This window comes from Cygnus atratus, chromosome 3 (genome assembly GCF_013377495.2).
Source record: "Cygnus atratus isolate AKBS03 ecotype Queensland, Australia chromosome 3, CAtr_DNAZoo_HiC_assembly, whole genome shotgun sequence".
Lineage (NCBI taxonomy): Eukaryota > Metazoa > Chordata > Aves > Anseriformes > Anatidae > Cygnus > Cygnus atratus.
Window position 1 is genome coordinate 61,119,341 of NC_066364.1, and position 25,161 is coordinate 61,144,501.

A 25,161-nucleotide genomic window follows, 5' to 3' on the forward strand; every position below is an offset into this window, starting at 1 on the left:
CCCTTATGGCCAAATTCTGTGCTTCAGACAATCCTGTTAATTGCTAAGAAAAAGTGTTATCCGCTTGATCTTCCTGGATGTGCTGCAGATCCTCCAATTGTAATGTCTATATTCTTTCCCTTCTATATTCTTTCCCTTTCTATATTCTTTCCCTTTGTATTATCACTCAGACTTTCAATACGTTTCCTCCTGCATTCTGAATATCTATCTGAGTGAAATGCATGCCACAATCTCCTTCACCTTTTTCCCTCCTGTTGTTCCTGAACAAGTTGTGTTCTTTGATATTAGTATTCTGGTCACATATTCACATGACTGTACCCTATCAAGTTTCTGTTATGTCAATTAAGTTGTAATTTTAATCTTGCATTAAGGTTTCCAGCTCCTTCTATTCATATCAATGCATTTTACATTTATATAGCGACATCTAGGCTGAGCATAAGTTGGTTTGCTTTATTTTTCTTCTTCTTCCTATGACCTTTGATAAAAAATCATAGACTTTCCATTTTTTTGCCTAGGCCTCTGTGTGCCGGGTTTATTTGACAGACATGTCACCTGCCTGTCCAGATAATTTAGTGCTTATCTGATCAGATTAGTAAAGCGTTTCTCTCTTTCTTTGTGAGATTGAGTCCATGTCTTCTCAACAGTCCTTCCCATCCTATCATGTAGTTGTGCTGATGAAACCAAGTTCTTCTTTGTAACACTGTACACAGACATGCATTCTGTTTTCCATCACTGCATACATGTACTCATTTGAAATTGTCTTTCTCTAAGTAGACTGCAATCTTAAGTGCTGCCAGGCTACCTTTTCACCCAAGAAGCAACTACATCACAAAAAACACAGTGGTCACTTTTTGTCAGAGTGCCATATGAGTCCCAGAGGCTGTTAGCCTTTAACTTCCATAGGAGAGAGACAGTATCTGTCTAAGACTTTGTGTAGAGCTTGAACATACCAGGACCCTGACTCAAAAAACCACAGTGTAATATTAACAACATTGATGCTAAAATGCAGAAGATAGGAAAAAAAAGGGAGGGGGGAGGGGGGGGATTGGAATAGACATTCAGAAATCACCTAGTCTCTATACTTAAAAGTAATACTTAAACCAAAACTGCTTGTGAAAGATATTTGCTTAACCATACTTTTAAAAATAGCCAGTAATCGGATACTCTGGACTATCACTGCCTATCTATTTCAGTACTTCAGTCTCCTACCTTTAGTTTTTCCCATGTCCAACAACTTCCCTTTGCTGTAGTTTACTTGTTCAAACCACAATGAATATGGACAAAAAATGATTCCCTTCCTCTTTGCCAATTATCTACTTCTGTACTGGTGACATAAACACAACCGGAACACAGGCCTGGACAGTGGACCCTAATTACCTAAAATGCCTTATTAAAGCCTTAATAGTAATAATAATGCCTTAATGCTTAAGAGTGGGCCCTAACATAATTTTGGCACTCTCCTAAGCAATGCCCAAACACAGTTTGAGACTTACTACATAGTTACATATATGTTGTCATGAAGCTTCTAAAAGAGATTAAAGGCCAGGTAATGTCTCCAGGCCAAAGAATGAGTGCTAATATTGGTTATGTTTTTGTTGGTTTTGTTTTTAACTTTAAATAGTTAATAACTATTATCAACCCTCTTTTTTTAGTCTAAGCGATACCAAATCATTCCGATCTGATCATTCTCACTGGAACCATCCCACTGAACTATATCATTTTCAGCTGATGTTTCCAAACTAGTCCCTGAAGTGAAATTCCCAAAGTGCAATACTCAGCTATGCCATCACCGATGCTGACTGAAGTTAAACATGATAATTTTCTTTGTATTACAGATAGTATTGCTATTTATACATTCCAGATTGCTTCATACAGATCTCTAAGTACAGTCAGATGAAGCTAATGAGCTCTAATTGATTTTGTAAATCTCTAACATATTTAATACTTTTTAACATGTTATCCCAGAATTTACAGCATGACAACCCTTTGCATTTCTGCTGAAACTGATTACATTAGCAGTGATACCACAAGCAGAGATTTCTATGAAAATATCATTAAAAATTTTGACCTCTCCAGTACAAGGTTTGATAGCATCAATTGGTTGTCATGAATGTATTGTCCTGCTACTTCTACTATTTTTTTTACCTGTTCTCTTGATCACTGAGAGCTTTTAGTCTACACACTTTCAAAAGAACTTATATGTATTTTAAAATTAAATGTTAGACTGTTAAGAGTCATTAGGAGTGAACCATGTCTCATAAGCCAATCTCTTTGAAAAGAATCCCTAGGAAAGTAAATCAATAATATTAAATTGATGAAGATAACTAAACTGTTATTGTTACCAACTGATTTCCTGTCAATTATCTTGTGCTGGTGTGGCCACTCTTGCCTGTGCTAATTGACCTTGACATGTTGCTTGTTTCTTTTCTTCCATTTCAGCTGTATAGCTTCTCTTCTGACAGTGATACAGTGACACAAGAAGCCAGGCTTTACCATTGCCTCTTGCCTTTTGACACAGACTTTGGTGTGCAATAAATCCCCTGGGGTGGTCCACAGCAGGACTGCAAGGAGAGCAGGGCTGGACTGCGACCAGTTGATGGAATGGATGTTTGCCCAGAGCAGCAGACCTTAAGCAGACCATTACTCTGACGTAGTAATGAAAGAAGTTTGCTAATTTGCAATCTAGCTAGTGCTGACTGATAAAGGGATGTGTACAGTAGTCTCAGTCTTATCTCTTTTGCCAGGTTTACACTGGTGTAGCAGCACTGAATTTAGACAAGCAGTTCCTGATTTACTTCAGGGCAAGCACAGAATCGGGTCTGATTTTGCATCATGATCCATACAGATAACAGGTCTTCCTGGGAAATATATCTTAGGTATATTTAAGAAAACTTCAATTTATATATGTATATTTATAGCCTATCTCCATTTTGTGTGGATATTTTGGATCTTCCTGGTACCTTTCATTATAAAATATTTCTAAGCTAAATCCAGGACAGATAAATTATGACTCTGGCTTCTTTTAGTAGGGTAGCCTGCCTAAATCACTGCCACATTCTTCCCATAGTAGTCGCTTAAAATTACTAGCACATGCAGAGGAAAAACTAAACCCTTTGACGTCACTCTTGAAATGAGGAAACATAAACAGAAAAGGCTTCACTCCAGCAAGCTGACAGTGCCGAAGCGGATTGGTCTGCTTTCCCTTGCCTGTGGCAGTTGACAGCACCTCCCAGCCGTGCACGGCCTTCTGCTTGCTAACACAGCCAGTCTGACTGCAGCAAGCTCAGCTCTATCCCAGCCCTTACACTGGCAGAAAAGTGCACTCTCTTTCTGATTCTTTTTGCTTCTTAAGGTGGTTTTACTGGCTGGGCTGGGGGACTTGGGGAGGTTTTCCTTTCCTTTTCCTTTTTTTTTTTTTTTTTTTTTTTTTTTTGGTTGCTGTTGTTACTTACTTGTATTCCTAATCCTGGATGCAGTTACTGGATTCTGCAGTACAAGTCTTCATGAACAAGCTGCACCGCTTAGAGATTTCACGGCATTCAAAGGTCACAGAACTGCCACTATGGTTAAATGTCTTGTTTAATGGTTGAGGTATGTACAGCAAATCTAAAAGAGCCAGCATGATGATTTCTGAAGGGGAACTAAAACTGTGAGGGGGAGAGGGAAATAATACTATTATTTATTGGAAAAGATTTTTGCTGATGATTGTTACTACAGCAACCGGATTTTGAATTTCCTCCCTTTTTCTCTTTATTCAAACTAGATGAGAATTTTAACTTATGTTGGTTTAACTGTTTGATGGCAAAATGAGATTGCAGAGAGAATCTGTTATTGTAGTCCTTTCTGATCCGCTGAGGAAAGTGTGATTGCTTTCTCTATGTGTTTTCCAACTGCTCTATGGAAGGAGGGGATACCTGGGACTTGGTTGGCTTAGATGAAGGCAGAAGAAAGCAGAAACTCATTCATATCCTGAGGGTGCTGTGAGTTTATCTGAGAGTTAGAGCAGAGAAAGGAGTTTGAAATAAACAGATCAAGCAGGAAAGAAAGTCAGCCTCATATTTAGGAGTACATGTACCACATCATTTTTTTCCTACATGCTTACACTGCTTTATTTGGTTTGGATTCTGAAGTTTAAAATTAAGAAGCTTGAGCTTTGACTTATGAGCAGATCCTCAATGTGAGGGAGGGAGCTGCTCAGCTTATATTAACACCAGTTGTCAGATATCTTTTGCTACTTAACCAGAAAAACGTGGAAATTAATTGGAAGTTGAAGTAATGAAGCCTGACGTCTGTTTAACAGCACATAAGTTCAATTCATATTTGAGCTAGTGATCTGCCTTGAATGAGTATTGCAGCAGCACAGTGGACAGTGTGTGCTGCAGGAAGCGAAAGCAACTGCTAGCATAAAACTAACATTGTTTTCAGGAGTGTGATTCTAACATACAAGAGGAGGAGCCACTTGTCAGAGCTCGTGTGTGTGCGTGTGTGTGTGTGTGTGTGTGTGAATGATCTTAAAAACAATTTCAGACAACACAGCCAATGTCCATGATTAATTAGATTAAAATACATTTGCTCAGTGACTAGCAATCTTCATATTTTCCCAGTTTGTGAAATGAGACAGCTCTGTTTGAGATGTTACTGTAGATATAAACCCTCTACAATGTGAAAATCTCTTAGTTTAACTTTAAAATTTATACCTGATAAAACTATTCATATAACAAGGAACTGAAAATAAGCACATCTATCTCATGCAAGGCACCTCAAAGGGTTACAAAAATTAGGCATACTAGGCTCAAACATGCTAGCTTAAGGACTGCAAAAATATTAGCTCTGAAATGCAGAGGATGTGATATGTGCTGTGAATGGACAATTGCTATTCTGCAGTGCCTAGTGGGAAAACAAGGACTTTGTGTATTGCAAATGCATAACTGCAGCTCCTCCATTTCCTTTGCTGTATCTTCACTGATGGCTGCAGAAACAAAGAGGCTTGTCACAGATAAAATCTTTAGTGCCACATCTGTTTTGAAGCACTTAAAGACAATTTTTTTTCATGTCATCCAACAACCCTAAGTCAAGCTTTGTTCGTTGAGCTATTATTCTGTAATCCCTGTGCCATTCTGTCCTCCGCAGTCCTCCCCAAAGTCTTATGTGAAATGCCAGCTGTTTTTAAAAACTAAAACTCTGCTTCTCTAGTTCCAAGTTTAGAAAGGGTAATACAGTATTTGTTCAATGATTAATTAGTAAATTTGATCAAAGAGAAGGCTGAATCTAGAGGGACTGTCTTCTGTTCTGCAAAGAACAACCCTATAGCTACATGAAGATATCCAAGTTTCCAAATAACAGTCTGTAAGACATTGGTTTACTCTCACTTCCTAGAATTAAATCATTTACCTTTTTGATAAACAAAATCTTCTTCTGAGAGAAGCTTGGCTTTTAACCTCTGAAATCTGTATTTTGTAGCAACAACTACTGGTGATACAAATAGTAAATATGCCAAGTGGACTGAGGAAATGACACTGTTTTTCTGCTTTACTAATGAAAGTTTCTCTGCAGTGCTTTCTCTGAACATTCTCAGTTCAACATCAAGAACAAAATACAATTTAAGTTTGGCCTTTCTGTAGTGGATAAGAAGCTTACTATCATTTGGAGTCATATTGTGTCAAAAAGAGTTTGTATTGCAGAAGTTCCATGCAATATAAATGGCTGCTCTTTCTCAGGTTATTTCTGTAGGGTGGACAAGAGTTGTTACCAGTGAAGTCCTAGTGATTCCAGCAGAGTAATGCATATTCTATCGAGTCTAAGTCAGTGTACTGCAGATCACTTTTAAACTGTGCAATCTTTAATTCTGTAACCTAGTATACAAATATACCATATAGCAGCAGCTGTTTTCTTCCTTACCTCCCCATTTAACTGCTTTTCCCTTCTGAAACCCAGCTCTCAGTTTGCCCTTACCAGACCTCTAGGTAGGTCTTTGAAGCAGACTGATTTTCCAGTGTCTTCATTACAATTATCAAGTATAATTGAGACATTCAGTCATATGCAATTCTTCACCCAACGGTTCTTCTACCAGTAGCTGAAGCATATTTTAATGAGAAGCCATCTGAAAATTGACATATATATGGTTTTCTTGCAATTTTTCAGTCTCACGGGAAAAAAATTTCTCTTGTATTTTCATTTATAAGAGCTACCTGAAGCAGAAATGTCAGCTACTAACCAAGTCATTGCTAACAAAAGACTGAAGCCTGATGCCTCTTCATTTCATCATATGAAGTGTTTAAAACCTAACCTGTCATTTAATCTCGTAAATATATGGCCAAAAACTCTAGATGCAGTTTGTCTAGCAGAAAAGCAAATAATTTGGGGCAGACAGGAAGACATCCCATGTAAATGAGCATTCTTAGCAACTCGCTATTGTTCATCTTTTCTCCATTTTAAGGCTTGAAATTTTACAGCTCACCATGTGTTTGTCACAGGGTGAAAGTGAAAGGGACAGCTGGGGTCTTACCAGCTGCCAGAACAAAATTAAGTGTTTTGTAATGAAATGATGGCTCAGTATTCCTCCTCCCACAACCATATTGGGTGGAAGATGGGTCTCTCTGTGTTAGAATTACAGTATTCATTTTTCTTGTTCCTCAGCCAGAAAACAGGCATACCCCTGCAGGAACATCAGTTTTTACACTTTCAGTCAAATGTTGGCTTTACATTCAGTGCGAAAATGGCACTTTCCAGCCATATGCTTCAGGATGTGGAACTGATGTTATTTAGAGTTTATGCCCTGGGGTCACTGGGACACACAGACATGCAGCCTCTGTATCCATAAGCAATTCAATAGTTCTGACGCTTTTTCTTTCTCTGACCAACATCAGGTGCAGCTATGTAGGCAATGATACAATGATAGCTGTAAAGCCAGGCACCACAAAGGCCCTTATATGCAGTCAGAAAAGGGGGGCTGGTAAACTTATCCTTTGGTTCAGTAAATGAGTGGAAAAGCAAAAAATCTGTCTTCTGATAGTTGCAAGTATTTGACAAGTCTGAAGTATTAACTGTGTGTAAATACTAAGGAGATAGGTTGTATTTGTTCTATTTAAGTAAATTTATTTAATTTATTGAAATTTAAAATGCAAAGTCAACTTCTGAAAAATAATTTAGCAAAAGAATTATTTTGACATACTGAAAATTGTTTAGAACGTTTTAAAATCATATTTTTACTACTATACCTACTGCAGAAGCATCCCAATAAAATTGCATTAAAAGCAGTATTTAATCCTTTGAAATTTTCATTTCTGTTTTCCTGTAGCAGACTATGTCGGATTCAGAAGGTACACTGCTAGAGTTCACAATGCTCAGACCTGGGCTTGTTATTATCTGTTTTAAGGCCACCAGTTTTAAAATAGAAAATTAAGAAATCAGAGCCAGATCAGATAGAAGAGAGGGCAGTTCTAGAAGCCAAACTTCAACAACAAATTTCTAAGTGAAAAATTTGGTGCAGGGACAATTTACAAAAAGCAACGATTAAATGATATAAGCACTTCTCTTGCGCATATTTAATAGTGTGGCATGTGCAGTCCAATGATGCTGTGATTTCAATGCACATTTGTCATTTGTTCTGTTCACAGAAAGTGAAAATTCTATAGCTATTATGTAAACAGTGTTGAACTATAGAAATTAAATTAATGAAAGGGCCCAACTGAGTTATTTTCTTATTCCGTTCTTACTCCCAGTGGGAGTTGTGAGTGAGGATTGGTGAGAACTGAGTTTAGCTACTTATTTAAGCCACATAGTCTCATGGTGGTATATGATATGCTTCTGCTAGCTTGCTATCCAGCCAAATAAGACATCCAGCTTGCCTGGATGGATAAACATAGCTGATGATCTCTCCCTCTTAGTAGGTGGGGGTGAGCAGTTAGGATTCTCCCAGTCACATAGAGAGACAAATTTGTTATAGTTTAGGTAAAGAAGACTTGCATGCAGACACAAACAGCAAGATTTATTTTTCTTTGAGTATGTTATATTAGAAATAGGAAACAAATATTTAGCAGAAGATAGTTGCAGAGAGATTTTTTTCTGTAGCTGGTAGGTTTATACTAGTTACCCACAAAAATTCCTGGTATGAGAAAACTCACCAACTAATCTCTCACTGCAGTGTGTGTTAATGCCAGCAGTGTAAGGTTTTTAGAAGAACAGCACAGAATCTCCCATCAAACTAAGTTTAGCTAATTGTCATGGAGGCATAAACACACTTGTGGGGCAACTGTTGTCAGGACCTGTATACCATTCTCTATGTGGTCGTTCAGAGCACAGTTGATGATACTAACCCATCTGGATGTAGCAAAGAGGTTTTGGAAAGGACAAACACTACCTTTCCAAGAATAAACTGGGAGGTAGGCATGTTTTGACTGAGTACACAGCAACTAAGAGATGGCTCAGAGAAATGCACATCTGTAAAAGTGAAATTAAGAAACCTCATGTTTAACTAGAGAACTCCTGAAGGATGATATTGAGCTACCATGTAATTGCTTATTGTGTCTTCGGAAATTACCCGCTATTCCTTCTGAAAGAAAGGGTCTATACACTGATGTTCTTATTCTCTTTCTTTCTCCCATTCCCACCTTTCTCCCATAGCTCAGGTTTTCCAGTGCTTGTGCAGGCTGGCTAAGCTCTGGGGTTTGCCTGTTTTACACTTGCTAATATGGGGTGGCAGAGCTGCCATTAGTGTGCAAGTACTTACCCCTTGGAAAGAGAGATGGTGATTCCTAGGTGTTTGTTGTGCTTTAGAAATTAACATTTATTGACATGAAATGCCTTAGTACTTTCCCAGGCATCCAGCTGTCAGCCAGAGCATGTAGATGTTTTCCACTTTATGTATTATAAGCCTGGTATAGACTTGAGAGTGCTGCTTAGACAGTCCCAGAGGACAGCACCTGCTTAGTATTTCTGTAGAAGAGCACCACTTTCCACCAGAAACTGAGGGTGTAGCAGTGCTGTGAGCTTCACTATTTATGCAGATGCACACTGAAATACACTAAATTTGGGCACATCTGACGTTTGGTTTCACCTTTCACTCAGTTTGCCACTTATGCTTGGCCTTAAGCCTCTGAGAAGGTTAGGTAGAATAAGGACTTCCTGCATACCAGCCTGCTGGGGTGGATGGGGACAGCTTACACAGACGTCGAGGGAGAGATGAAAGCAGATGCATGACATCTTTGTGAAGGTGGGGTCCTCTGCTTTTCCATTAGTCTCCTAGCATACTTCTGGCTTTGTGCTAACTGATAACTATATTGGAACAGGATACTGCCCGTTTCTGGTTCAAATACTAGGATATGACTTGGCTCTGTCTAACTTACTCATAGGCATCTCGGTTTCACACGCTGCCATAATATCTGAGTGTCTATTAATAACAATGTTCGAGTGGCATCAGAATGGCCATCATAAATTTAATTAGGCAATGTATCTCCGTTTTAACCAATATGGCCATTAGAAGACTGTAAGACAGCCAGGAAAACAATAATTAGTCCTGATTAAGAAAGGAGAATTTGCACACATCAGCAAAGGATAGGAGGGAGCTTTGCCTGCTTGAGGATTTGGAGCACAGTGAGTTCCTTTCTGCTGTAGTAGATCTGAGGACACAGATATTAAAAAGCGCTCTGTCAGTACACTGAAAATGCCCTTACAAAACTAGATGAAGTGGAAAATAATCTACTGTAGAAAGAGAATTATACTGAAAGTAATATATTTTCAAATTCTATTATTCTGGTTGTTGAGTGGTTTTGTTTGTTTGTTTGTTTAAAAAAATTATTATTTTTTTGAACAAACTAGAAGTCCCAGCTGGAAAGATAAAACTGGAATGTATTTATGTACCAAGCAAATTCCTCTGGTTCACAGTTGCTTTGTTTTTGTAGGACTGCTTTAAAAAGCAGAACCACTGAAAGATAAAAAGAAGATTCAAATTGGATTGGAGTGTGAGAGTGTAAAATGGCATGGTTCCACCAAGATTAATAGGACTCTATCAATTTATATCTCTGAAAGATCAGACCCACTGAGCTTTAAGGTCTTATAAACACTCCTCTTCACTAGCTAGATCAAATTTTAGGCTCATTAGCCTTTATCAGAACCTATATTATAGTACTGTTTTCCACAGCTTCCTCACAGTTGAGGTACTGTCCAGCTGCTTTTGATGGCTCCACAGAAACTGTGATGCATTCTTTTCCTTCCATCACCTCCTTTCTCTCCTCTTTTCTCATGAAAAAAATTTTAAAAAGTTTACCAGATTTTATCTGAAATCACAACCTCACAGCTAATTTTTAGTTTATGTGGTAGCATCTGCAAAAGTGCATATATTTATAATACAGAGGGGACTGATCTTGCTGCGTTCAGTATAGACCATAATCTACTTCAATGACACAGCTATGTAAGTAATAATTTAAAATGTTGATAAATCGCAGGGAAATGGTAATTTTGCCGAGGGACCAAAATGACTGATCTGTATCACAAGGTATTTTTCATGTAGCAAGGCTGTAACATCCTGTCTCTCTGAACCATGAAACTATAGCTGTTATAATAATATCCACTGCCAAATATATATCTTCTCTGATAGCATGGTAACAAAAGCAATGCAACGTATGTTGACTGAAGTTCATGCTATATATCATCATCAAAGCTGAGAGGATTGGTCAAGCTTTCAAAACCTTCAATCCACTCTAGTCTTTAATGAAACGGCCAGGTCTAGAAAACTGCAGTGCACTAGAGCTTTTCTGGGAAGTGTTTTCACCTTCTTCTTCAAAAACAAGTAGCCAACAACCTGTGGTTAGTGCTCTTAAGAGGATATGGGAGAAAAATATTCAAGTTCCCTCTCTGCTTGTGCTGACTCCCCCAGGGTGGATGACCACAGCAGTGGCCCTCTGCATTTGTGGGGCCTGGTAGACTCAAACTGCACCCCCTTTGCTCCATGCAGAGAAGTGGCTTGAAACTGGAGCTTCTCTATTGCAATAGCAGAAGTGAATGAATGTTGTTTCATGAAGTCTCTACCTGCAGGTCCAGAAACTCTGTCCTGAACCAAAAGACTTTTCTAACTGGTGCTTTGGCCAAATGAGCACCTCCTCCTTGGCTTTCATTCCAGCACATTGTTGATTTTTAGAGAAAAGCACAGGTGTATTTTGAGGGGGGGAAAAAAAAAAGAACATCTCACCAGTACTGAAAAACTCTGACTTTGCCTGCGAGGACAGAGGGGCACAGGAACTTTAAAAACCCAATTGCTTGACATGGGTTCCTGTTATCAGGAAGAGGTGATCAAAAACCTTTTTCCAATCCTGTGATCATTTTGAAAAGTCTGCTTAGATCTTTTTATTTTATTGAGCCTGAATTAAAAGTTCTAAAGGTCACTGAAGCCTCTGATTTCTTCATCTTTCAGCAATCCTTTTCACCCTCCTTCCAAAAGGCCTAGTGCTACCTTATTTTTTATTTCAAAAATAAGTGAAAAAGTTAACTACACTTCATGCTTTATTTATTTAATGACTGAAGAGCTTACTTCTTCATGTTAAGATTTCCTTGTAGCAGTTGCAGCTTTTCATCTGTGGAAGAAACTTGTTTTAAAAAGAGGCTTGCACATGTACCACAGATGTATTCTCTTTCTTCTCACCCTTCCCCCAGATGTAGCCCTTTAGGACTTCTGTAGCAGAATAAAGGGGTGTGGGATTCCGGTTTTTTAAATGTTTTTATTTTTATTTATTTGCTTTAACACCATAGCAAGCACAATTTTATATCCAGTAATGAGAGAAAGGAAGGATTATAACGTATAAACATGTAGACTGGTCAGAAAACCTCTAGGGGGGGAACCCCATATTCATCTGGACCACCTATTATGCAACAGCAATTCAGTTCCACTGCATTACAATTTTTAATTTCGTTTAGTTTAAAAATATGTAAGGCATCACTTGGCTAATCCTTTTGTGTTGTTTTTTTTTTTACTTCTAATCACATTCACTGGTAATGTGAACAAGACTCAGCTGACTTCTATTGTTTTCTAAGTATTAGTACAAACTATTTTTCATATTTCATAAAAGCAAAAAGCAGTTAATGTCAACCTGTGTTTGGCACTGTAGCTTTTTATGATAGCTGATGAAAATTAGTTTGCAAATAAACAATCCATTCTCTAAAAAAAAAAAAAAAAAGTTTCAGAAGGTCCAGATGTTTAAAATGTAGAAAACAATTAGCAGAGGGGTTTCAGTGCTTTGTAGACACCCCTTGTCAGCTGTTGACAGTACTTTGACAGTTGACCCTCTTCAGCTCTGATTTTAGGAGAACTTCAAAACCCCTGAGATACTCAATTTCTAGAGACATTTTCTGGGGAATTATATTAAAGGAGAATGTTCTCCTTTTTACTCTCTTATCCTCATTTTCTGCTGAGAACACTTGTCTAAAAATTACCTTTTCATCACACTGATTTATAGGTTTTGGCATGGGAACTAATGCTGTTTCTCCCAGTAACAGACTGAAAATTAGTCACAATCTGATGTTAACAACTTCTTTATTACCTAAACTGTTTTACACTTTATTAAGTTCAACACAGGCAAATCTAATGCCTTTGAACAAACCATGGAGTTCTTGTCCATGTTGCAAATATACGGGACAATAATTAATTTATAAAGTCACTACTGTAAGTCAGCCTCTGGCAAACTGGAATCTGAATTCTGATACCACTGCATTCTGCAGAGAAGTGCCACTTGAGTGCAGCAGAGAGAAAAAATTGTTTTAGCTAATTTACATTAAAAAGTCAAGTATGAATAACCCTGTTGACACAGTTGCTCTAGTGGTTCCTATGGCGAGATAAGATTCAACAAAGTTTACCCTCACATTTGACATACTATAGATTTTTCTGTACCAGCAACAAATAATCTACACTCTAGATAGTGGTGGTTCTGAGGTATAAGGTAGCTGTAGAGTTCAGTGACCAGGAGGTCAGGAAAAGAATTTGAGAAGAGTCCGTCCATTAGATATTTCTACCAAAATCACCAGTGTTGTGCTTATCAGCTGGTCTTTTAAATTGCCCTCATTGCATTTCAGAGTCAAGAACCTGCACAGGGTGATTGACTTATGTTCCTTTGCATCTTTCCCATGAATCTCAAGCAGTCCTCCCGCAGTCCTATGGGGCTGGAATAGGAACTCATTGGAAAGTCAGTCATGTAAAAGGGATTGGCCATAGTCTTAGCCAAGGCAGTCACGAAATTCAGTCAACCTAAGCTGTGACATCATGTACAGTATAAGAAATGTTAAGACATGCTTCATACATGCAATGACATTCGCTGTTCTAAAAGATTCTGGTATAAAAGGATACATTAATGAAAAAAAAATAATTTAGAAAGGGTTTTTTTCTGAACATTTCTGATGAATACAAAACAAACAAAAAAAAGCTGTGGGTTGTTTTTGCTTGTTTATTTGTTTTTTGAGAGGTTTTACTATTATTTTAAAACAGATGCACACTTTCCCTTCAAATGAAGATTACTTTAAGGACCATATTAAAAATGAAATTAATGCTATTTGTCCTTCATTAGAAGGGGCAGAGTTATCTTCCACTCACCTTCTACTCCATAGAACAACTGGAGAATGCCTGCTGGGGCAAACATTTTACATCCACCACTGTTCAGAAATATAAAACAATTTTCTCTAAGTGATGTGAATTTATTATTTTTTTTTGACTTAATGCCATCTTTCCTCTTACGTCCATCCTTTAGATTATGTTCTCAGTAGCTTTTTCTAAAAACTTACCATTTTTTTTCTTTTCCCGCTTTTTTCTTTAGCGAGTAAAAAATCAAAATCCAGCAAAATGGGCTTATCTCATTATTTAGTCATTTATATATTTAAAGGCTAAATAAATAAATAAATAATTTCTAACTAATTTTTAAAAATTGAAATATCAAAGGAAATAGAATATTTTGTCTTCTGATTCTGGAATGTTACATTTACACTGTTCCTCTGAGCTCAGCAGATCATTGCAGGAAGTTGATGCACCATCTTAAGGCAGACTTAGGGCAGGCAGAAGGGGAAGGTATTTCCTAGGTTACCATGAAACATCAGAAACATTTCTAATAAGATTGAGGACAGGGTGAAAGAGAGAAAGGCAAGTAGAGGTGATCTCAGAGACTTAAGATCTCAAATAGGAACATGATATCATGTTCAGACTCATATCAAATGAAATGCTAACCTAGGAAAACTTGCATTGAGCTAAGAGATTATTTAAGGCTATTGCTCTATGATGCAAAGCTGTGTGGCAGTACCAGTGGCATATGAAAATGTTGCACACAACATATTAGTAAGATCAGTAAGACGCAGTTAAGTGAGATATCTCTGTTCCCAAGTAGCAGCACAGAGGCTCAGCAAACTCAAATGTATTAAAGGTTATTTTTTTGAAATGGTTTCCTTATCTATATATAGAGAACCTATATCTTAACCTTCTAAGAGTTGGAGATTCAAGCTTTTGTCACACTAGATTTTCTAACTGAGACATAAATTAGTTATTGTTTAAATATAATATTTAGATCTTCTATTCTTTGTGTATGAATTTATTTGACTGCAAAACAACCTAACATTTATATAAGCACTTTATTTTAACAGTCTTCTATTATGGAAATTTGGTCATTTTGTAAAATAAATAGTTTATTATGGAAAATAGGAAAAACTGTATCCAAGGAATCTGGAGTTCTTCCTAAGAACTGGGGATAGAAATACCTCAAGCATTTATTTGGTCTTTTTAAGTGATAAAAATTAAGGGTTCAGTTCACCTACCATATGCACACTGAACACAAAGCACACACTAGAGTTTCAGCAGGCAGGGTGGAAACTTTACATACCCTGTGGGTTCCCTACAGCAACCCCCACAGCAGAGACTGATTCCATAGCTCTGCTAATAGCGCACCTTTCCTCAGTGTCACCGGACCCAGCCAAGGCTGCATGGATCTGCACGTACTTAGACAACCAGACTCTCCCTCAGAGGATTTGTTGTCTCTGTCCCAAAAGCCCCTTCTCTGCTTCACATGGTGGTGGCAGGGTGTGTGTATGTAGATAGTGAAAGGGTGGAGGAGGATGAAATAGGAATGGGTGTATACAGGGAAAGATAGGGAAAACTTGCACTGTATCTTGTTATCTTGAACGTCTGTAATAATGCACCTTCGTTTACCCAATACTGCATAGGGAACTGCTGATACTAAGGGTTCTTCACCTCTGTTTCTCCTCATTTCCATCAAGTCTTCATCTTTTGACCTCCAATATTTCAACACCAGCTGCCCAGAGAAATATCTAATTGGTTCAACATCATGGTGCTCAGGGGCTTGGGTCCAGATTTCTTCACAAGGGTTGACTCCACCATTTTGTGGACATAAAAGCAGTCTCCACCATCAGGATAAAGTTTGCTTGTATAGGAGGCATCTCTGTGAAACTTCAAAATGAGCTGCTGAGAAACTGAGGATTAACATATTCCTCAACACTCCCCTTTCCAAGTGCAAGATATATTTGTTCCAATTTTTCAAACAAATCATTGTATGTTTAAAAGAGAATAATTGAGAGAACAAGTCATAGTCATAAGTCCTACATTATGCAGTACTGGAAAGTATTCATCCTTGAGGATGAGGCGTACAAGAGAAAAAAAAAGTCTGAGAAGACTGCAGGAAACAAAGATTTGACAAGCAGCAATGAGGATCATTGTTTATTCACTCCTGACCATTTATTAACCTCACTTGTTCACCCTGTGACATCTCATTATGTATGAATATTTGGACCATTCACACATACCTTGAGAATTTATTATAGCAATTTTGCTTAATCTGTGAAAGAAAAACCATGATGGCAGTACCTGCAAATAATGTGTTTCACTACAACAACAATATGTCCATACATTTTCTTTTCACTGGAGAATGGTGATTTTAAATGCTTTGGATGTTTTAGTTCTTTAACAATGTATTTAATCGTGATTGGTTTTACATACAGGAGTGTTTGAATATTGAACAAATTCCAATGCCTTTGCAGATCTTTATAACACCAGTTCATGGCACCAGGAATTCATTACTCAATTATTTTAACGTTTTTAACAATTCCATGAGATATTTATTCAGTAGTTGGTTTCGAAAACTGAGAGAAAATATCTGTGGATTTGAAACATTTCTATTACCTTTTTTAAATTTTATAGTAGTACAAAAATTGTAATTGTGAATCATTCACAAGTTATTAAATATAGAGATGAGGGAAAAATAAGAATATCTAACTGAAATTCACAAAATGAAAAACTATACTAATGAACTATGACTGGATGTTCCCTGTCAAAGGGTCTTGAAAAAATGCATGATACAGGAAACTTAGCAGATACAAGCCAAACTTCTTTTTCATATGTGCAAGAAGTCATCTCCTTAGCTCTGTGGTAATATTCCACGTATGGAAGAGGGTTGTATATGTTACATAAAGAATGTAGCAAGATTTTTAGGATTTGTATTCAGTTTACATTTGAGTCTGATAACAAGAAAAATCCTGCTCTCCTGTTCCATCAACCTGGCCTTGCTGCTTTGTGTGTTTTCTGTAGGTTGCAGGTTAATATTCTCGCAACTAATGTCTACTGCATTTTATTTTGAAAAGCCAAAATATGTAACAGTCCAAGATTTCCTGGGATCTACCCCTTTCTTAATTTCTTCTTAATTTCTTCCCCTGGTATCTTGTGTTCTGATATAACAGATACATTCTGACATAATGCAGCAGTTTTGTAGGCTTCATCATATCTCCCAACATGTTTGTGCACAAACAAATTAGTCCAGCAAAATTATCTTCCTGTCACTAGCACATCAGCAAATCAGGCTACACCTCTGTTTAGATTCCTGCTTAATGATCCTGAAGATGTCAGTACAAATTTTAAATAAATTTGCCTACAGGCATCTGAAATCGTTGCAACTATTGAAAAATGTTCTACAAACTTCAGAAGCTGCTTTGCAATTGTCACTTAGCTCTTGCTCTAAATACATATATCTCTCAGTCACTGTTGCTGTAGTGTTCCTGTGCTTGTGCTAAATTTTCTGATGGTGTCTTTCACTTTCAGTGGTTGCCTTTTGTGTATAATTGGCACCAAATGATTTTCATCAAGCTGTATTCACAGTGTTGGCAGCCATCCCAGGGAAGTTGGTCTTCTTCAGTGACATTTGGTACATGGGAATTCCAGAGTAAGGAATAGGCAAAGGTTACCCTATGTTTTACATCACTGTTAGAAACATCAAACTAGACCACTAGTGTTTGATTACAAACAAAGCATTAAGCCTCTAGGCTTCATGGTCTGTTCCTTATTTTCCCTGTACTTATACCTCCATTCATACCACCCACAATGAAATATCACCTGTGCATTATTATTGCAATATCATGCTATGTTACAGGAAATCTTGTTTTAAAAAAGAAAAAAAAAAGAAAAAAAGAAAAAAAAGACATTGTGGCATTTAATACTTTCAATGCTAGGAAACAAATCAAACACTAAAAAAAGATTTGTGTATTTGTACTCCTGGACTTTTCTAGTCTTTCCTATTCTGAAATCTTAAGAGGCTCATTTTCAGCCTTGAAGTTATTTTCACTGTCTGTTCCAAAAGCATACAAGAAGCAGCTTTTTCTTTATTTTTTAACAGCAGATCTTGTCATTCTTCATAAACAGAAGTATCCTATCAAACAGCCACAAATATACAGAATATATATATATATGTATATATATGTCGCTAAAAAAGGAAGTCAACTCATTTTTCACAATTTCATTTTTATGGTGAAGTTCTAATTATGTTTCTGTCCCCTGCAAGTTTAACCTACAAGCCTGTTTAGCTGTGTCTTCTATAAACTTCTGAGGGTTATTTGTGAATCAAGTGTGTTCCCTGATTTGTCTGCCTTTAGACCATTACTTCATGAAAAGTCTCCCTAAAGGTGCCTCAGGGTGTATGTAACAAGCCATCAAGCATGCCAAATGTCATTAGTGTCTTTTGTTAGCCATTGCTGGCCATCCACAGGAACTGTTCTGCCCATGACACAGTTAAAGAAGTCTTTTGATATACTAGGGTATATCACTGTTCTTTATTAGTAATGTCTACCTAATATTTTTGAGAGATTTTTTTCTCCTGCTGATGAGGAAGATCCTGTAATAGTGAATTAGGATGGCCAGTTGAAGAACATTTCTTGCTGAGTAACCTCAGAGATCAACATTCACTAAAGTGGGATGTAGAAGGGGCTAATTAAATTAAATGCCAGGGGTGAATAAGGAAAAACATTGGTGGTGCCATTAGTTCAGACTCTACTTACTAGTCATCTCTGTACAAGTTTGATAGACTTTGATCAGTACTTGACCCTTCCATTTAATACTCAGATACAGAAAATCGCAGATCACAATCATAATTTTAATTGAGAAAAAAAAATATGTTCCTCTAATTTCACAATGATGTCTGGAAAGGAGGTTTGTTGTTTTTTTCCCTAAAATATAAGGTTGTCCAAAAATTGTATGAAAATATCCTTAAGAAGTAAATACTTAGAGCAAGTAAGTCCAAATAAAGATACTGTAGTATAAATATATATACATTTGCATCAATACTAGGATTAGCTAGGCTAGTCTTCAGACCCACTTAGATTTCTTCTTATTGAATCTTTATGAATTGATTTGTTACTTACAGCAGAAAGATAATTTAGAATGCAAATGGAAATTTTTACATGAATGAACTGATCAGAACTCTTGTAAAAAACAGTATCTCTAAACAGAGATTCAGTACCACAAGAAATAAATCACTGATCCATAACATCCTTTTCTATTACCACATTTAGGAAGCCTAAAGTGCTGATTTGCAAGTATGGAGTAAGAAAAGCTTACCAAATCAGACCTATCCATAACATCTTTTTACCTCTGGTCTTCTTATTATATATCATAACCATGTCAAATTAGCATTTCCAATATCCATTCAGGAATGCTGTTCCTGTTAATTCAAATGCAAATGTCAGATTGCCACATTCTAGTTATTAGAAGCTTGTTAGAACAGCAGTCTGCAGAAGACATCTCTTTCAAAGCCACAACTCTTCCCTGTAGCATCTGGGTTCTGCAGAGCATTTTTGTCTTGCTTCAGTCGTTTCATTATCTTTAAGGTGAGGAAGTTCTTACTGTGAACAAACTATTTTTTTAGTATAATGTTTTTCTACGTGAAGACTTGAAAACTAGCAGGGAAATGTATAGATTCCAAGTAATTATCATCTGAAGGTGAATTTGCTACTGGAAATATATGAGAAGAAAGCTGTAATATATTTGTGATATTTGCAAAAGGTAAGGGTAGTAAATTCACAATTGAAAATATGAGTTTGTGTTCCACAAGATCAGAAATAAATTTTCCATCACCAGAACCAACATGTATGACATCAAGATATGAACAGATATTTCACGTGTTATATCTCTATGTGAATAAGTCAAAACTATCTATTCTCGGAAAACAGATATCTGATATGATGTTTTTGTCATCTGCTGTGGCTTTTCTTAATGTAATTTCTCTGTTGGACAGCTTAATTTAACATAGAGAAATATTTGTCAGATAAACTAATTCTACTCCTATATTCATCAGTAAAAATCATATAATAGAAATAATCTAATCAACACTTCAGTAAACTTGTGAACCTCTCTATTGTAACAAACCATATTTTCCTTTTTTACACGTATTTTTTTGAAAGATGATCTCTAAATTGTTTCAGAATATCATAACAAAGTCTGTCTTTCCTTTAAAATACAAAATTAACAACAGACTTGCATGAAATATAAGGAAATATTTCTTAGCGTTAACCATTTTATCCTTTTTTACTCCTTATATATTTACTTGCATTATAGTTGTGCCTGAGTGCTTTCCTCTGCCATCTCCATAGTGCTAGATGTTATATAATCAAGGTGCCACACAAAGAAAGAAAGACAGTTTGGTCATTAAACAACAGTAGTCAAGTGTAGCAGATGAAAGAGAAGCTATGTACACATACAAAAATTAGAGTATATATTTGCATTTGTTAACTGCTCCATAAGTTGATGTCTCAATTTTTGTATATTAAAATGAGATGATGAAATCAAACTTTTTCAGAAGTCACATATTTATCCGTGGTATAGATGTTAACCTTTACACTTACTTCATAGCAGAAATGTTACTGAAATTATCTCTTTTTGAGGAATTCATGCTGTAGCTTCATTAGAAGTTGCTCTTTTCAGTGCATATTTGCTGAGTTAGATGAAGTTGTGAGCCTGTCTTTCAATCAGACTTGATTCAATTTAACAAAAACTTTGTAGGCCTTCTTGCTTCACAAGTCTTAACAATTTTTACTGAGATCATTAGAGGTTAATAGTTCATTAAAAATCCATGTTATGAGGCCATATCTAGAGAATTGCATTCAGCTTCCCAGTGTAAGAAAGACATGAAGTTTCTGAAGTGACACCAGTGAAGGGCTGCAAGGATGATTAAGGACTGGGAGGATCCGTCATATAGAGAAAGGCTGAGAGAGCTGGGACTGTTCATCCCGGAGAACAGAAGGCTTGGTGGAGATTTTATCAATGTGTATAAAAAGCTGATGGAAGAGTGCTTGAAAGAGAGACAGACTATGGACCTGGTGATCTTCAGAGGCTTCTTCCAACGTCAACCATCCTGTGACTGATCAATGGACAAGGCACACAAAACACAGTAGGCTGCCAAGCTCCACAGACATAATAGGACTGCCAGCACACACCAGCTATAAATGTAAATGGCAATAATATCATTCAGGGAGAGGACAGAAGAAATATCCACCTATTAACAGTTTTTTTGTAACAAGGAGGGTCAAGCTAACAAATGATTTCCAGGAAGTATAGAAATTCACAGAATCAAAGAATCACAGAATGGTTGAGGTCGGAAGGGATCTCTGGCTGTCATTTGGTCCAACCCACTGCCCAAGTAGGGACACTCAGGTTGCCCAGGACCAGATGGCTTCTGAAGATCTCCAAGAAGGGAGACCCCACAACCTCTCTGGGCAAGCTGAGCCAGTGCTCTGTCACCCCCACAGTAGAGAAGTGCTTCCTGATGTCTAGACGGAATCTCTTGTGTTCCAGTTTGTGCTCATTGCCTCTTGTCCTGTTCATGGGCACCACTGAAAAGAGGCTGGCTCTGTCTTCTTTGCACCCTTCCTTCAGGTACTTATAGACATTGATAGGATCCCCTCTGAGCCTCCGCTTCTTCAGGCTGAACAGATCAAACTCTTTCAGCCTCTCCTCATAGGAGAGGTGATCCAGTACCTTCATCATTTTCGTGGCCTTCCATTGGACTCTTTCCCGTATGTCCATGTGTCTCTTGTATTATGGGGCCCAGAACAAGACACAGTATGTCACGTGCAGCCTCACCAATGCTGAGTAGAGGGCAAGGATCACCTCTCTTGACCTGCTGCCTATATTTTGCCTAATGCAGACAAGAATACTGGCAGCCTTCTTAGCAGCTGTGGTGGTTTTAGCTGGGCAGCTAACTCCACCAAAACTGCTGAGAGAAGGGGGGAGAAAATACGATGGAAAAGGGCTCAAGGGTTGAGGTAAGGACAGGGAGATCTCTCAGCAATTATCACCACGGGCAAAACGGACTCTGAATAGGGAGATTAATATATTTTATTACCTATTACTGACAGGGTAGAACAGTGAGAAACTAAAAGCAAACTAAAAACACCTTCCCCCCCATCCACCCTCTTCTACATATTCCCCCCGAGTGCCGCAGGGGAACAGGGAATGAGGGCTTCAGTCAGTCCCTAACACTTCATCTCCGTCGCTCCTTCATGATCACTCTCTGCCCCTACTCCACGTGGGGTCCCTCCCACGGGATGCTGTCCTTCCCAAACTGAGCCTGTGGGGGCTGCCCACAGGCAGCAGCTCTTCAAGAACTGCTCCCACACGGCTCCGTACCACGGGGTCCATCCCCCAGGAGCAAACTGCTCCAGCACGGGTCCCCCACAGGCGGCAGCTCCCCCCAGACCCCCTGCTCCTGCGTGGGCTCCTCTCCACGGGCTGCAGCTCCGGCCCGGGGCCTGCTCCTGCGGGGGCTCTCCATGGGCCGCAGCCTCCTCCAGGCCACATCCACCTGCTCCACCGGGGGCTCCTCCACGGGGGGGCTGCAGCGTGGAGATCTGCTCCATGTGGGACCCATGGGCTGCAGGGGGACAGCCTGCTCCACCAGGGGCCTCTCCACAGGCCGCAGGGGAACTTCTGCTCCAGAGCCTGGAGCACCTCCTGCCCTCCTGCTGCACTGGCCTTAGGATCATAGAATCATAGAATATCCTGAGTTGGAAGGGACACACAAGGATCATCGAGTCCTGAAGGGCTGTTTCTGTCTCATTTTATCACTGTCCTCTCTCTCAGCTGTTGCTGTGCAGCAGTTTTTTTCCCTTTCTTAAATCTGCTCTCCCAGAGGTCCAACCAACTTCTCATATTGGCTTGGCTCTGGCCAGAGGCGGGTCCCTTTTGGAGCCAGCTGGAGCTGTCTCTTATCTGACATGGGGCAGCTTCTGGACTCTTCTCACAGACACCACCCCTGCAGCCCCCCGCTACCAAAACCTTGTCATGTGAATTCTATAGCGCAGCCATGGCCCGTTGCTGACTCGTTTAATTTGGTGTCATCAGTACTCCTAGGTCCTTTTCTGAAGAGCTGCTTTCCAGCTGGGTGGTCTCAGCATGTACTGGTGCTTGGGGCTGTTCCTCCCCAGGTGCAGGACTCTGCACTTCTCATCATTGAACTTCATGAGATTCTTCTCAGCCCACCTTTCCAGCTTATCAAGGTTCCTCTGAACAGCAGCATGGCCCTCTGGTATCAGCCACTCCCACAAGTTTACTGTCATCTGTAAATTTACTAAGGGTGCACTCTTCTCCACCATCCAGATGACTAATGAAGATGTTAAACAAGACTGGACCCAGTATTGATCCCCGGGGTACTCCACTCATTTCTGGCCTCCAACTAGACTTTGCACCACTGACTCTACACTCTGGGCCTGGCTGTTCAGCCAGTTTTGGATCCACCTCACTGTCTGCTCATCCAGCCTCTATTTTAGCAGCTTCTCTATGAGCATCTTGTAGGAGACAGTGTCAAAGGCCTTACTGAAGTCCAAGAAGGCAATAATTGACACTCATCCATCAGACTGGTCATTTCATAGCCTTGCTCTTTAGCAAAACAATGCAGATAATTTAAAATTTGCTTTCACTAAGCTTCAGAATATTTTGAGGATATCCTGTGATGGTTGTTTCTGCCTTTATTAGTTTAATCAAATTCTGTTCTAGTGCATTTTATCTATTAATTCAAATTCAGTAAGGTACCGTTTTGCTGGTGGGTATTCAAGGCTGTCTGTGCTTTGATATTTTTCTGGCATATCCATTAGTATACTATTAGTGTTCAAAAGGAACATGATAGTAAATGTTTCAAATCTAATATATGCTTTCATTCAGTATTTATGCTTCAGAAAATAAACAGAAGTTGCATTTCTTATAATGTTCTAAATCTTTTCTACTACAGTTAGTTTGAGGGCTTGATTTTGTTTATGTGCATGTATGTGTGTGTGTGCATACCCAGACATTGCTACTTGTGTCTCTTCCAAAAGCAGTGAAATCCACAGGGTAGCCCCATTTTAAGTTGCACATCATTTACTTTTACAACTTTTAATATTTTTTGGTATGTCTGATGTCTGTGTTTGCTAGATTTATTCACAAGGGAGAATATTTCTGAGCCCATCGATTAATAGCTTATATTAAAGGGATAAGGCTGTATAAAAGAGGTATAGAGAGCATCAGCTATATATGCTCTACTTTAATAGATTACTGTTCCATTTTTTTATAACTAATAATGAATCATAACTTATAATTGAGAGATGACATCCCTGAAAATTTCTAGAACTCTTAACCAATATAAAATGAAATTTAGTACAAGTGGGGAGAAAGGCCTGAATAATTTTCAGTTTAGGAACAACCCTGGAAAACTTAGTATATTGTCTCATTCAACATGGGTAAAGAAGAAAGCCTTCTTTTGTGTTGCAGCCCTGAGTAAAATTCTGCATTTAAAGATGATAAGCAACATGTCATTCTGTGAAACTCATCTGACACAACACATTCCAGGTCCCTTGTTACAGTTATCTTTAATTAATATTTTAATTGAAGTGTATCAAATTAATATAATGAGTTCAGAAATAAATCTCCTGTGAACCACAACAGAGCCAAAATTTCACAATAACCCATGAGGAACTAGCACAATAATAGGAAACAAAACTCCACAGAATTCATGAAATCTTCTGACATGTACCAATCTGTTCTGTTTGATTAACACAATCACCCATGTGATTATCTTGATCAAGAAAGGTCAAAGGATCTTTCAGCAAGATTATTTTACAATGGTAAAGTGGAGATCCACCTCTATTATCACAAGGTATCTGAGTGAGATTTGTTATATTCACATACAAAATTTATTTTTCTACCTAGATATTTTCTCTTTTCTAAGCTCATTCTTTTACTGTGCATATTCTCCTGGACAGGATTCTCTTAATTTGGCTTCAGTGTGAATAGTCAGCCAAGAAACTTCTTAACAACGTAAGAAGTTCATGATCTGGATGCAGCACTACAAACAGGCCTGTGGAAGTGGTCAAAATGTGGTATTCTGTCACTTCTTTGTTGTGGTGTCGTCATTTTTGGTAGTTATACGCTGAAAATATACCTGTACAAAACATCTGAGGGAAATCACATATCTGGATGATGAACTTACTGCTTAACTTACTTCTTAAACTTCATTACAAGATGTAGATTAACTGCATGTCAATGTTTGGCCACCTGCTGGCAATAATTAACTTGGGTTTGGTGTTGATTTTAAGGAATATTTTTGTCTGTAGCACTGGTAGGGGATGCAGCCAATCAGAAGCTGTAAACATGTTTCTTTTCTGTTTAGCGATCAAAATTGTTTCAGCATTCAATTTACTGAAAGTGAATGAGTATGTTTTGATTGATATGTTGTCTTTACGTATATATTCTGCTGAAATTTTAATTTAACACAGACTTATTTTGGAATCTTGTCACATTAAGATCAGCTACAACCCAGATTTTGTTATGAAGTATCATGACTTACTTATATTTTCTGTCCAAGTTCTTACAATGTGCTTTTAGCAATAGAATAT

General features: G+C 38.1%; 1 protein-coding gene across 2 annotated transcripts in view; it reads left to right on the top strand.

Annotated features, from left to right (window-relative positions):
* Window positions 1-3,185: 3,185 nt before the first annotated feature.
* Window positions 3,186-25,161, top strand: part of PDE7B (phosphodiesterase 7B) — a 181,690-nt gene continuing 159,714 nt past the window's right edge. Inside the window, exons 1-2 of one of the 2 annotated variants that reach the window (XM_035538326.2) lie at window positions 3,186-3,352; window positions 3,477-3,591. In XM_035538326.2, the coding sequence (XP_035394219.1) occupies window positions 3,571-3,591 (21 nt within the window). In that variant the 5' untranslated portion in view covers window positions 3,186-3,352; window positions 3,477-3,570. Of the gene's footprint in view, window positions 3,353-3,476; window positions 3,592-9,114; window positions 9,212-25,161 lie in introns of those variants that run through there. The other variant, XM_050709552.1, reaches the window with a different exon arrangement.